The 15,401-nt window shown below is 37.2% G+C and overlaps 1 protein-coding gene across 1 annotated transcript in view; it reads left to right on the top strand.

Annotated features, from left to right (window-relative positions):
- The window catches only part of LOC131247018 (uncharacterized), a gene marked incomplete at both ends in the record, with an annotated part of 72,777 nt that overhangs the window by 54,730 nt on the left and 2,646 nt on the right, over nt 1-15,401 (top strand). Inside the window, 3 exons of the mRNA XM_058247462.1 lie at nt 4,891-5,926; nt 6,024-6,244; nt 10,044-10,148. Coding sequence (XP_058103445.1) covers nt 4,891-5,926; nt 6,024-6,244; nt 10,044-10,148 — 1,362 coding nt within the window. The remainder of the gene's footprint in view (nt 1-4,890; nt 5,927-6,023; nt 6,245-10,043; nt 10,149-15,401) is intronic.

The raw sequence follows: 15,401 nt of genomic DNA on the forward strand, positions 1-15,401 counted from the left end.
TCTTTTTTATTTTTAAATCTTCTGTGGTATTAAAAAGTTTATTTTCTTGGGTTAAATGCTGTCCACTATTAACTGGACCCTGACACCTCTATAATGCCACGAATCCCAAAAATGAGCATCTGTAGAATGTAAAGCAATTTGCTTTTAACCATCAATCTACTTGGTTCCTTGTGGCAGAAAGATGCAAACAACAAACGCAACAAAGTTTCATTTCCGTTACCCAGTTGCTTGTTTTCCCTTTTCTTTTAAAATAGTTAAGCGTGGAGATTAAACAAAGCCTTTTCCTCATTGTTGGACACTTGGGATCATCACTAGAATGGATAAGGTTAACCTTCAGTTGTTTGCAGATCTGATAGAAGTATCGGTTCTTGGCCAATTATGTGACTGTAATTTATGGTAGTTTGTCTCTCTTGTAGGGATTTGAGGCAAATGATTTATTTAATAGGTTTTTGCGCTTTGGTCAATATGCTTGCACAAACCAGAGGGACTGTTTGATTTTGTTGAATTGCATTCTTGTTTACTTCAAAATTGGACTTGTAAATTTTGCTGAGGAAGTAATATGCTTTTTCCTTTTTTGGTACTCGATATTGGGGGCCTGTACTTATGCCATACGACCAATGACCTCTGGTTCAGTGTCCCGTGCAGGTGGCGATCTTTTAAGGTTCAGGTGTTTGCTAGAGTTGTTTGTGCAGGTCCTGAGTTATGTTGTTATATTAACAGTCAAACACTATTGTAAGTGGGGCTTCAAACTGGCCAGGCTAGCTTGTCAGGCTTTCCAGCTTGGCTGGACAAGAGCTGTGTTCGGCTATAAACGGGACGGGTTCAGGTTTGAAACTAAAAGCCTGATTACTAATTAGGCTAGACTTGAGCCCATGTTTCTGAGCATCGGCGTTATTGTCGATAATATTGCCAATATTATCGGTGCCAGCTCAGTGATATCGATAATACTGTTGGTATAAAAATTCCAGGTATCAGCGATATATCACGAAGTATTGCCAGTGTATTGGTATCACCAATGTTTTGACTGTGTAAATTCTAGGTGTTGCTTGTATTGCCAATGTATCGATGTTGCTAAAAATCTGTTTATTAAAAAAAAATTCCATTTATTGGTGGTATAAAAGTTCCAGGTATCAGCGATATATCGCTAAGTATCGCCAATGTTTTGACTATGTAAATTCTAGGCGTCGCTTGTATTGCCAATGTATTGATGTTGCTAAAAATCTGTTTATTAAAAGAATTTCCATTTCATTTTTTTTTATGGGTGTATGGTTGTATGATGAAATGCATGTTTGTATGTGTGTATGCATGCATGGATGGATAGATCATGCATGCATGGATTGACGGATCATGCATGTGTGTATATATGTATATGCCATTGTATGTATCTATGCGTGCATGCATGCATGGTTGGATGGATAGATCATGCTTGTGTGTGTATATCAGTGTTTTAAATAGCGGTAGCGTGTTGCGTAGCGTTCAACCCTCCGTAGCGTGTAGCGAAATAGCGTAGCGTGTAGCGTAAGCTACACAATACTTCTATTTTTTAATTTTTTAATATATATATATATATATATATATATATATATATATATATATATATATATATGATAAGTATTAAATAGTAAGAAGTTGATGGATAGGGTCTTATTATTTTTAAGTTAATACATGTCTCGTGTACAATTTTTTAAGGGCCCGAATTAGGCGGGACTCGGATTGTGAAGTGTAGCACACAAGTGTCAAAGTTTTTTGAGCCCCACCATGATAAATGTGTTATATCCACACCGTCCATCCATTTTGCCAAATAATTTTAGGGCATGAGCCCAAAAATGAGGCAAATCCAAAGCTCAGGTGGACCGCACCATAAGAAACAACAATAATTAAACGTCCACCATTAAAAATTTATTGGGGGCTACAAAAGTTTTAGATCAAGCTGACATGTGTGTTTTCCCGTCATCCATGTCAATGTGACCCAATTAACAGGTTAGATGGAAAATAAACATTACAACGGACCGTGTAACAAAATAGTGCAAGTGCACTGTTCAACGTGCACCGCAGAACACAATAATAATAATAATAATAAGTGCGTGGCTGTTTCTATTCCGAAAATGAAAAAGAAGAGAGAGGGGGAAACCGAAAGAAAAGAGGGAAAGAAGAGAGAGAGAGAGAGAGAGAGAGAGAGAGAGAGAGAGAGAGAGAGAGAATCCCAGCTGCGGTCGCAACCGCAGCAGTTCGAGAAGAAGAGGAAGAGGAAGAAGAAGAAGAAGGAGAAGAAGGAAGAGGAGAAGAAAAAAGAAAAAAAAGAAAAAGGAAGGAGCGTACCTATTTCTGTCTCAAGATGAGATTGAATCAGTGATTTCGACGTCAACATTGAAGGGTGGGGAGAGGAGCAGCGTCGGCAGCGTTGGATTGGCCCTGTGAGAGAATTTTTGGTCTCCAAATGGAAGGGTGGGGACAACAGCTGCATCGGCTGCTTCGGTTTGGGGGTGGAAGCCTTTCGAATTAGGGTTTTTCTTTTTTTAACTTAAGTTTGGCTTGTGGTCTGAGTTCACCACTGTTTCCTGCACTGAAAAAAAAAAAAAAATACCAAACAGGTAGCGCACGCTACCTGCGCTACACGCTACGTATCCGTAGCGTACGCTACGACCCCTGTAGCGTGCGCTACAGGGGAAAAACGCTATTTGTAACGCTACGTAGCGAAATCGCTACGCTACGCTACGTAGCGTACGCTACCGCTACGCTACGGGCGCTACTGAAAACACTGGTGTATATATATGTCATTGTATGTATGTATGTGTGCATGCATGCATGGTTGGATGGATGGATCATGCATATGTGTTTGTCTATATGTATGTGCATGTATGGATGGATGGTTGGAGGGATAGATTCACCATGTTTCCCCAAAGTTTCCCTAAGTCAATGATACATGCTTTTAGGCCCCCATTAAAGGGAAACTTATTATTTGATTCCTAAATATGCAACATGCGCGTTTTTTTTGCTATTATTTGATTCTTAAATATGTAAATATGTGTATTTAACATTTCTTGAAGTATCATTGAAAAATTCCACCATTCTCCCAATATTTCCCCAATGTTTCCTTGAGTCAACATTACATGCTTTTACGCCCCCATTAAAGGGAAGCTTATTATGTATGCATCTTTTTTGTAATTATTTGAATCCTAAATATTCAAATGTGTATCTTAGCATATCCTGAAGTTTCATTGAGAAATTCGACCATTTTATCCATGTTTCTCCAATATATCCTTCAGTCCGAGATACATTTCCTTGTATCAACAATAATATTGGCGATGTCAATACATATTTCCGTATCATCAGCCAACAATACATGTAACGATACCGATACTATGAACACTGCTCAAGCCTAGTGATTGAGGCTTGTCAGGCCCCTGTGCACATGGCCATCTTTAACATTTGAACTAAATATAAATATGAATGTAATGGAGGAAGCCTTCTAGTTATGTTAAATGCTGCAGGCTTGTTAGGCTCATTCGGGCTTGGGTATATAGGTTTAATTGGGTTTGTATTGGGGCCCCTTGAGCTTAATTGAGCTCAGGCCAGGGATAATAGAGGCTCATAACAGTCTCGTGGCTGGGTTCAAGCCTTGGTAATGTATATTCATCCTAGGCCTGAGCCTAGAATGCCCTAGCCTGAGCCTGATCCATTGACAACCCTAGTCGGAAGTCTTATTTCGATAAATTCTGCTAATTCTGCCTGCATGGTGGTGGATGTGCCAATATTGAACACTCGTACGAGATTTGAGTTCTCCATTTGGATGGAAACAATGTGTAGATCTTTTGCCTAAAAACACCACCAATCCATTACACTCCTCAAGTAGGACATGATGTACAAAGCAAACAATGATCAAACTGATGGTAGGCTTCGGTTGCACCAAACATCACTTCAGTTGCACTGAATAGATTTCTTGGTTGCAGCCGAATTTCTTCAATATTCATTTGAAGTCTCTGTCTCCCTCATGTCATACCAAACTCTCCTTCGGTCAGACCGAACATGGCTTTGGTTGGACTTAAGTGTCGAACCGAGTTACATATGAAAATAACTATTTCTTGCTGGACTGTTCTGTGCCCATTCGGTCAGACCGAACCAAGCTCAAGTGAAAATGAACAATCTGTTATTTCTGTTAATGCACCGTGTGATTTTTCAGTCTTTTCTTCATCTTTTGTCCTTGATTTTCTTGAATATTTGGCACTTAAAATGCTCATTAATATCCTCCAAATCTCCAAATCTTCATCATCTTCAGCTTTATCTCTTTTTTTGAGCTTAAAATCCATCATTTTTAAGCGCCTATTCTTCTTTAGGTCTAAAATCACCTCATATGAAGAAAACATATATAATTAAATCAAATTAATGCTTGAATACCAGGAAAGCTAATGTAATTGAGAGGATAAATATGCGATATTTAAGCGTTATCAAATATATTGTTAAAACATTTCTTTTTCCTAGCCATCTGTTTGTTTCATATGCTATGGGCCACTGAAATGTCACCTGATTTGTAGGCTAGAAGAGCTAAACAATATAGCCCACCTGATGGAAAGATTAAATCTGGCCCACAAAAAATGTTAGATCTTGCACACGCATTGCATAATGGCACAACAGGGATCCCACACGTTGAATTAGCAAACCTTTATTTGCATACTTGGTTCATGGTTTGTTTCTAGAAATGGATTTTATCCATAAACTTCTGCATGGATTTCGTAAATTTGTAGATGCTGTATGAAAATCACTTATTGTAGCATTTCAGCTTAATGTCTTGGTTATTTTTGTCAGTTATTATACTAGTGTGTACATGGCAAACTGTTTTATGTCCTTTTCATGGGATGTTAATGATCTTAATTATTGTTTTCTTGATGACAGTCAACTGGCAGGTCTAGACAGTATTCTATTGGGGATATTTTGGACGATTATTTGCGTCAAAGATTTGGCACTTATTCATATGAACGTGTTGATAGTGGATTATCCAATTCCAAGAAGCAAGCTGCCCTGAACATATTTAATGACAAGGCTAGAGGGAGATTTGCATTTCTGATTGAGAATCGTGCTTGTCTTTCGAGCATTAAACTTTCAGCAGTCGATACCATTATTATATTTGATAGCGATTGGAACCCCCTCAATGATTTAAGATACTTGCAGAAGATTTGCATTGATTCGCAGTGCGAACATTTAAAAGTGTTTCGGTTGTACTCATCTTGTACTGTGGAAGAAAAAAGTTTAATTTTAGCAAAGCAAGGTATGACTATCGAGAGCACTAGAGAAAATATAAACCGTAGTACGAGTCATATGCTGCTCATCTGGGGTGCTTCCTATCTTTTTAATGAACTCGATAAGTTCCATGGCTGTAGTAGCCCAAACGCAGATTCTAATGCTTCTGACCAATCACTCCTCAATGATGTGGTGTCGGAATTGTTGACTGAACTACCACACACAGCAGAAGAGAGTGGCATAAGCAATCCAGTAATTTTAAAAGTTAAACACAGTGGAGTAACCTATCCTAGAAGTATTTCTTTGCTTGGCGAGACGGTAATGCAGTCAAGGGATGAAGAATCACCTCATGTTTTCTGGAGAAAATTATTGGAAGGAAGGTATCCTTCGTGGAGATATATATCCATGCCTTCTCCGAGAGCCCGAAAAAAAGTTCAATATTTTGATGAGTTGCCAAAGAAACCAGAGGCTGTAAATGATGAAGTTACGAAGAAGCGCAAGAAAGCAGTCGACATCATGACTGATCCAATCTATCTTGGAACTTGGTTGGAACGTAAAAGGAGAGCAATTTCCTCGGACAGGAAAACTAAAATGATTAATATTTCCAAACTTGGACAGAGTCCTAATGGATCATCTTTTGCTTCCCCGAAGAAAGCCTCAATTTCATCTGGTATGGTGAATGAGAGAGTAGGTGGTGATAGGGTTGGGTTGAGCTTTTGTTCCTATGTTTTTGGTTCTTAGATTCATTGTTTCACGTTTTGAAACTGAAGGTTTCTCGAATTTTGCAGGTTCATCTGGTACTCAAGCTGAAAATGGAGTATCACTTAGTAATATTAATGATTTAAATGATAGTTCAACCATGCCTCCCATGGCACAAGATATTTCTAAGGTACCTCATGTTAACAAGGTTGGAGCTGAGGGAAGAAAAAAATTGCGGGATGCACGGAAGAGCCTTTATATCCTGTTGAAGCCAGAGATATCAAAACTATGTGAAACACTTCAGCTTCCTGTATGCATCTCATAGTTCTTGTCACTCAAGTATTTTTCTTTTCTGCTTTCTAAACATTGACTCTCATTTTGGTTCTGTTTGTTTAGGGGATCCCTTGAAATCAGGACTAAGGTATTCCCGATTTTTACGGGCCCCATACCTATATGTCTGGTTCTCTTAATTAAAGAGGGATTTTCTTCCACCTAATCATGATTTTAAAACATTCAACATTTGTGATTAAGCAGAAGAAAGTGCTGTTCTTGGAGTGAATATGATTTGGAGGGTACGGGGCCTATGAAAGTAGGGGTTAAGGCTTAATTGTGATTTGCTGAGATCCCTTGCATCTGGACAGATCCTCATGCTGTAATTTGTCCTATTTCCTTCTGCCTATATGTATACTGGTGTTGTGAATCTCATCCTTTTTTTTTTCCTGGACAATGTTGGACATGTGAACTTGATTTTCTTGAAATAGATCCTTTATTTAATTTTCTAATTTGGTGGGTGTTGGGAAAGAAAGGAGTCTCAATAGGATTTGTTGACATTGTTGAGGATGTGTAACAAATGTGAGGAACACTAGTGGAGGGACAAGTGAGTTCCTAATTATTGTAGGCTTACACCATGGGTTGGCTTTGAGCCTCTACCTTTTCGCATTCGTCATGGACTAGTTAACAAGGCATTTGTAGGAAGTGATCCCATGGTGTAAGTTGTCTGCAAATGCCATATTTTTTATTGACAAGACGAGGGAGGGCAATAATACAAAACTAGATTTACAGAGGGTTGCTTTAGAATCTAAAGGATTTAAAATTAGTCGAACTAAAGCAAAAGTATATGGAGTGCAATTTTAGTAATAATAGGAGTGAAAACGAGTAATTAGTTAAGATTGTAGACCATGGGTTTGACTCCCCTCCCTGGCATTACCTGATGCAGGTGGTTGTTGGTGATTGTGTGCATCCGCAGGGAATAGTCTCGCCTCAAAATGGGGCGGGGACACCCTGTGTTGTAAAAAAAAAAGTTTTCCAAAATGACCACTTTCGATGCCTTGACTCAATAATTCACGAAAGTGGAGAGATTGAAAATGGATGTTGCCAATAGAATTCAAGTTAGATGGAAGAAATGGAGATGTGCCTCTATAATTTTATGTGATCATCGTGTATGGTGTACCACTCAAACCGAAAGGGAAATTTTATTGGATAGCTATAACAACACTACCCATGCTTTATGGGACATAATGTTAGGCAGTTAAAGAACAAAATGTTCATAGGATGAGTCTAGTTGACATGAGGACGTTGAGATGGATGAGTGGCAAAACAAGGTAGGACAGAATTAGAAAGGAATGCATCCAAGGGAACTTAATAGTAGTACCAATAGGTAATAGGATGAGGGAAAGTAGACTGAGATGGTTGGAACCCCACGGATTAGGAGTGAGTTGGTACAATTTGAAGGCTATTAAAGGACACAGCGAAGGCCCAAAATGAGATGGGTAGTAAGGACTTGATGATATGTCGTCTAAGTGAAGGTATGGCCCTTGATAGAGTGGAATGGTAGAAGAAGATTCATTTTGTTGATCCCAATTAATTGGGAAAAGGCTTAGATGACGACGACGAATTTTTTTAATTATTTTTTATTGGATGGCAAAATGGGTTGGGCAATTTCCTTTAAAGACTTTCTTGTTGGCACTCTTAAATCCTTAATAGACCTGACGAGCTTTAATCCTCATAAGATGAAAGGTCTCTTAGCTTCTCTTTAACTTTTTAGTCTGACTCCCATGGATCCTAAATAAGGAAGCTTGAGTTTGCTCCTTTCATCTCTAAAATCAACCATTGATATTCCACATGGGATTTAGTTTTAATTCTAAATATCCGATTCGGTTACTAAATGTTGAAGTATGTAGAGCATCCAGACTAGTCAGATATCTCAAGGATGATTGACTAAGCATTAACTGCAATTTCATTTCATCATTATTTGATCCATTTGATAAAACTTAACTTCAAAACCACTAGCAATCATGAGATCCATGTTATTATATTATAAGGGCCTGTTTGGTTTTTCAGTTACATCTGTAATGGCTGTAAATGGGTAATGATTATTTAGTCTTGTCAGTGTGTGGTGACATCACATACATTTGACTGCAATGATGATTTTGCTGCACTTTGTTTCACCCAGAAATCATTGAAAAAATGTCAATTTTATAATGTGAAAATGTAATGATTACAATTTACTTTACTTACTTTACAAGTGTATTTGTCTCTTGATTTATGAGCCATAAATTCCTGTTTAAACAAACACCTGGAAATGATAATGATGGCTCATTTACTTTTCATTTCATAGGAAATTGGAAAACCAAAAAGGCCTTGAGTGAATAACTGATTCATGCTTACATGTGACCATTTCTGATGAGTGCTGACTACTGATCTGAACATTGGATTTGAAAAATAATAGTGGGGCTTTCTAAATTTTCTCCATAATATAATATCTGAAGGAAGATATCTTATTAACTGAAGGAAGATTGACTTAACTGGATTTCATTTCATCATCATTCAATCCATTTGATAAAACTTAACTTGAAAACCTCTAGCAATCATGAAGATCCATGTTAAAGTGAATCATTGATTCATGCATGCTTGTGACAATTTCTGATGGGTGCTGACTGCTGATCTCAACATTGCATTTGAAACAAAATCGCAGGGCTTTCAAAATTTCTTCATAATATGCATGCACTTCATTTTTGCTGCAAATCAGTTAATTTTCCTGGAAGTGTTGAAAATGATTTGACATTTATTATTTACATAATGATCTGTGGTTGTGATCAGTGTTCGAATTATCTCCGATATTATCAATATATCTTCGATATTATCTTTATCTCCAGCTCAACGATAACGATAACACTGGTAGCGATACCAATAACGCTGTTAGTATTGAAAATTCCATGTATTAGCATTGTATAGCTAAGTATCACCAACGTATCAATATTGCTAATGTAATCGCCGATATTTTCAGCTATGTAAATTCTAGGTGTCGCTTGTATTGCCAATGCATCAATATCGCCAATATTTTCGACTATGTAAATTCTAGGTAATGCTTTTATCATAAGTGTATCGACGATATTTCAATAATATCGCCAGCGTATTAATATCATCAAAATTTTGTTTATTAGAAAAAAATTTATTTCAATTTTTTTCATGGGCATGGTTGTATGTAGTGTTCAATTTGTCATTGATAATATTGATAATATCTCGATATTATCGATATTGCAACATGCGTGATATTGAGGCCACAATCTTTTGTTTCCTTTCCAATCGTTGATGATTTCTTGGTGAAATATCATGTGTTGTTGATATTTTGCAATATCGATGGATGTTTGATGGAAGGTTGGATGGTTAAATAGGCCTGGGATGGTTGGGCTGATTTCTCATTATAACACATGCTTTTAAGGCCCCATTAAATGGAAACTTGTTATGTATGCATTCTTTTTACAATTTTTTTATTTATTTCTAAATATGAAAATATGTATATTTTAACGTCTCCTGAAGTTTTGCTGAAAATTCCACCAAATTTCCTATGTTTCCCCGCATTTCCGGTTATCAACGATATAATCGGCGATATCGATATTGTTTCCGTATATCCCTAGTCAGCGAAACTTGTAGCGATACCGATACTTCGAACACTGGTTGTGATCGATCAAAGGTTGTGGTACTTGATGTTTGTAGTGTGAGTTGGTTGTTTTCATGGATAAGTTTAATACTCATTTCCGATGCTGCACTGCACATTGACAGCTTGTAAGCTTTTTGTATGACATGGATGCTCTTGATTTCAATTACAGGAGGATGCCAAGCATATTGCTGGAAAGTTTCTAGAATACGTAATGAATCGTTATCATGTCAGTACAGAACCAGGGACTATATTTCAAGCTTTTCAGATATCTCTGGTTAGAATCTTTCTATCCATTTCTTGTTAGATGATTTGGTTGCCTCTTTGAACATCTTTGGCATTTCTTTTTTCTAGCAGATTAACTGAATATTGCAGTAAGCCAGTAGGTAGAAAGATGGAAGGATGTCCTATCCCTTCCTTGAAAACATGGTTTTATATATAAACCTTGGTTGGGAAATATTGTTTTTATTGATTATACTTTGTCTAAATTTGATGATGGCCATTTTGAATGGACATGCTTGGGCATCAGGGATGACGGCGAAAGGTCTATGATGGACAAACCAATACCACGGTTTGGGTGACGAATCATGTTGGTCAGGCTGGATTTCGGCACCCTGCGAGCAAATCAGCAACGGAAACCAAAAAACTCAAAGTTGGACCATTGCTAGCAGCTCAGTGAGGAGAAGAATCTTGGTCTCACAAAAATACAAAAGTGCAAACTCAATTTTTCATAAATCAATAACAATCGCATATGCGGTCGCACATTTTATTTTATTTTTTTTTAAATTTACAATTTTCAAATTTTTTTTTTTGAAAATCAGAAAAATAGGGATAAATTAAGAAAAAAATGAATAAATTATTATATGTCATTGGCCCTTGAAATACATTTAATTTAAGTAAAATAAAACCAATTACATAATGAATTAAATATTAAGTCATCATTCATCAACAATTCTACGTTCCTACAATATAGTTAACTTAACATTTAACAAATATGAAATATCAACATTTTACATTCAACACTACATATACATCAACAATCAACATCAACACACTTAGTAAACAAATTGAAGAAGTTATTTATTTATTATTCATCTAATCATATACTATTACTATATACATTGATCTAGTTACCATTGTGGCATATCACCACCAGGTCCACCACCACCACCATCATTCATCTCCTTCTTCCACATACACTTCTTTTTCTTCCGTTTCTTCATCATCTGTACGTACTAATACTTTATCAACATCCAATGATGGATGATCTTTAGCTTGATCATCATTATCACCATCTTCTTCTTCCATCTCCTCAATCTCTTCAATGGGTTGATGGCTACTACTCGCCCCCCGGTTCCCCCCACCCTTCGCCTTCGAGTGGTACTGCATTCACCAGGTGTCGATCCGTATGCGGTATCTTCAACTTGTGCCCATGTCAAGTTCTCTCCAGTAAACACCGGGTCCTCCGTCTCTACGAGCCACTCGTTATTTGCATCCAACTCATCTAAGCAGATAGGGTAAAAGAAATTGGGCTTTTCTTTCCTAGTTTAAAATCGTTTTCCCAATTTTTGAGTGTATTGAATGAAAACTAAGTCGTTCAGCTTTTTTTGCTCAAGGCGATTCCTTTTCTTGGTATGAATCTGCAAGAAAGAAAATGCATTTGGCATTAGCTATTTAGGTAATTAATTTAGCTTAGGCCTTACACTAAAAAAATTGAAGTTTATAATTACTAACAGTCTAAACTTACCGCCTCGAACGTGCTCCAATTGTGCTTGCAACCACTAGTAGAACATGTGAATCCAAGAATCCTCATAGCCAACTTCTTTAGAGCTGGATCCTTCCTGTTGGGGTCCACTCTATAGGCAGCCCATCAATCAGCAGAGAAAAACAATTTAAGTAGGTTAGAGATACTTTGTAGAAAAATTATTTGTAAGACACTAAGACTGGCATTCATAGTAGTATACTTACTGGGTAATTTCATTGTCCGATGCCTTATTACAATATCCCTTGAGAATGTCCCCTTTTTGTATAGAAGTCCAGCAAAGTTGAGATCTTGTCCTATTCTCCTCTATCTGGAATCATTCTTTCCAAGACATCAATAAATCCAACCATATGCATAGTTAGTGCTTCTGCTGGATCAGCAGAAACGAATAAACAGGCTGGGTTAAGGATCTAAGCAGCCGAATACAATGGAGATGACATTTGACTGCCCCATCTTCTATCTATAATATCTAAAATTGGCTTCTAATTACGGTCTCTATAATTAAAATGGTCTATGATCTTATTTTTTGCAATATCCATCGCATCATATATGTAGTCCTTTGCAGGCTTTTCATCCCCGTCCACTAATCGCAACACAATGACTAAGGGCTCGGATGCTTTTAGTGTCTTTACCACTTGTGTACAAAAACTTCGAGAAAGGATTGTTTGTTGAACTTGTTTCCCTTCAGCCTTCTTTGACCAAGGCCCGCTTGTAAAATCGGCTGACACTACAAAGCTTCTAAGTTCTAATTTTTTTTTGCATGTAATCTTTGTAATGTTAAAAAGGCTGTAGCGAAACGGGTGACTGCTGGACGTAGCAAGTTACCCCCAATGTGTTTTTTCATTCGACTTAGAAAAATGGCGTGTTTGTACATAAAGACAATGATTCTTCTAGCCCTTTCATTTACACTTATAAATAACCCACCTATATCTTCTAACATAAGATCAACACAATGGGCCGCACAAGAGGTCCAAAATAAATGGCGCCACTTCTCCATAAGAAGACGTCCGACCATTACATACGAGGTTGCGTTGTCTCTAATTACTTGTATAACATATTCCTCACCTATTTCCTCAACTACATTATCTAGTAATCTAAACAAGTATTTTCCTATGTGTGGATGGCCCGATGCATCCACGGACTTCAAGAACACTGTCCCAGGTAGACAATTTACCAAAAAGTTAATGAGAGACTGACCAGATCTATCGGTCCATCCATCGGCCATTAGTGAACACCCATGTGTTTTCCACGATTCCTTATATTTAGTTATGAAGGATCGTGTATATTTAATTTCAGTTTTCAGGCATGTCTCCATGATATAAATGAGGTTTAAGCCCAGGTCCAAATTGACCTATAGCCTCAATCATTATTTTGAAGCTTCTCGATTTAACGGCGTTAAAAGCAATGCCAGTTTAGTAAAACCACTTAGCAATATATTAAATAGTGGTTTTTCTATATTTTTTTTTATACCAATTCTTTAAATTTTTTTGAGGCGGCCCTTTGCCTCTACCCTTTTGGTTGATCACGTCCTCGGGGTGTGGTCTACACTAGTTTCATCTACATTAACTACGTTTATATCTTTATATGCATCTTGTTCCAAATATTCCTTCTAACGTAGGGCATTATCACATATCTTTCTTGACTGTTTTTCCATATACTCCATGATCTCTCTTTGGATTTCTGGAGTAATTTTGTCGTATGCTTTTGCATTTGACCCCGGTAAATGTGGAAGGTGTTGCTTGTGCCTTGCAATGCCACCGGAACTCACATACCCACATAACTTACATATTATGTGAGTCTTTTCCGTAACACTACAGTAGTGCTCATACTTCCAACCTGGGTCATTCGACTTGGGTTTCAAAGAGGAAGATTGGGAAGAAGACATTATGTTAGTGGTATGGGTATTGAATGCTAGTGTAGCCTAGTACTAAAAAGTAACTAGAAAGTAAATTAAAAAGTAAAAACTAAAGTAAAGTAAGAGGCTAAGAGTAAAGAGACTAAAGAGATCGGACTTGGGAGAGGGAGAGAGAGGGAGAGAGAGAGAGTTACACACACACACACACACTTACACTTACACCAGTAGTAGACTAATGGTAGTCTAGTAGAAACTAGAAAGGGAGAGGGAAAAGAAAAGGAGATTGAGGGAGAGAGAGAGTTGAGTTACACTTGTAGAAAGGGAGAAGATGAGAGAAAAGAAAAGGAGAGAGAGAGAGAGAGTTGAGTTACACTTGTAGACTTGTAGAAAAGAGAGGGGAGAGAGAGATTTACACACAAACAAAATTACAAATACAAATTTAAAAAGAGGTTCCAAATTCTTCAATCTTCACTTCTTGTCTAAGTTGTCTTCTCTTCACTTTTGCCTTGAGTCCCTGACCCTTGACTTGAGTCTTGATCTTGATTCTAGAATTATGTATAATGTAGACTTGTAAAGTTGTGTTGTTGTAAGTTGTAAGTTATAACACTAAGTCACTAATACAACACTAACTTGTAATTTGTAACAAAGTAACAAAGTAACAAATAAACTTTAAAAAAATGTTACAAGTTGTTAGAAAACTTAGAACTTGGATATTATGAAACTTTAAGAGAGAATGAGATAGAAAGAGAGAGATAATAGATTAGAAACTAGAAAGAGAGATAGAAAGAGAGAGTGGTGGGTGTGTTGTGTGAATATTTATAACTTGGAAAAATTAGAAACTAAACAGAGAGTTCAATTCAATGGATGGAGAGCTTGGTTGTCTTGTAATGTCTCTTGAATCTTGATTCTCAAATCCTTGTAGATGTATGTACTTGTCCCTTGATTGAAACTTCAATCTCAATCTTGATTCTTGAAAGAAATATGGATGGAGTGGAGTTTGAGGCTTGGAATTGTATAAAAGAGAGTGTAAGAGAGCAAAATAGAGAGAGAGAGAGAGAGTTTGAGCTTTGAGTGCATGTAGGAGTGCTTAGAATCTCTTTTTATAGAGAAAAAATCAGGATTTAAAATAAAAATAAAAATTCCAATGGTCAGAAAACGGTCAGATTTCTGACCGTTGGCAACTATGCGATTGCATACATCACATATGCGATTGCATATTATGGCACATGTGGCATATGCGATCGCATATTATGGCACATGTGGCATATGCGATCACATATGTGCAGTGATCGCATGCATATGCCACTATCGCATATGCGATCAGTGCACATATGTGCGCATATGCGAATGTGCGATCGCACATGACAACACTGATTACAACCAATGAAGAGCTTAAATATTAAGCAATCTAGACCCTTCATTCCACATCTTAAGTTCTAATTCCCATTATCAATTTCAACAAAAGGCTGAAATGACAAAAAATCAGTTATTTCCATTACATCCTTGTACACCCTAAAAAAATCGGTCGTAACTTGCTCATACGGCTTCGGAATTGCATGATCTTGTGCTAATTGGAAAGATAACTTAATTGGCAATTGAAGGGGACCGACATCGTTTGATATCCTAGAAGTGTACCGCAAGAAAAGTGACAGAAATAGTTTTTAAAAATATTTAACTCAATCTAAATAACTAAAAGGTAGGAGTGAATCTCTCCAAAAGAAGGTAGCTTAGAATGGGAGTCACTCAAACAAAGGACTCTTTATGCGGGGCCCACGATTATGGCCCTCCCTTCACACAGTCACGATCATAGTCCTCCAATGTCAAATAGGCCATGCATTAATTCCTTGAAAATATAGGTCCTTAAACAGTTTGATTGTGGGCCTTCTAAAGGCTGGCAGTGGGGATTGACATGA

The sequence above is a fragment of the Magnolia sinica genome, chromosome 5 (assembly GCF_029962835.1).
Source record: "Magnolia sinica isolate HGM2019 chromosome 5, MsV1, whole genome shotgun sequence".
Lineage (NCBI taxonomy): Eukaryota > Viridiplantae > Streptophyta > Magnoliopsida > Magnoliales > Magnoliaceae > Magnolia > Magnolia sinica.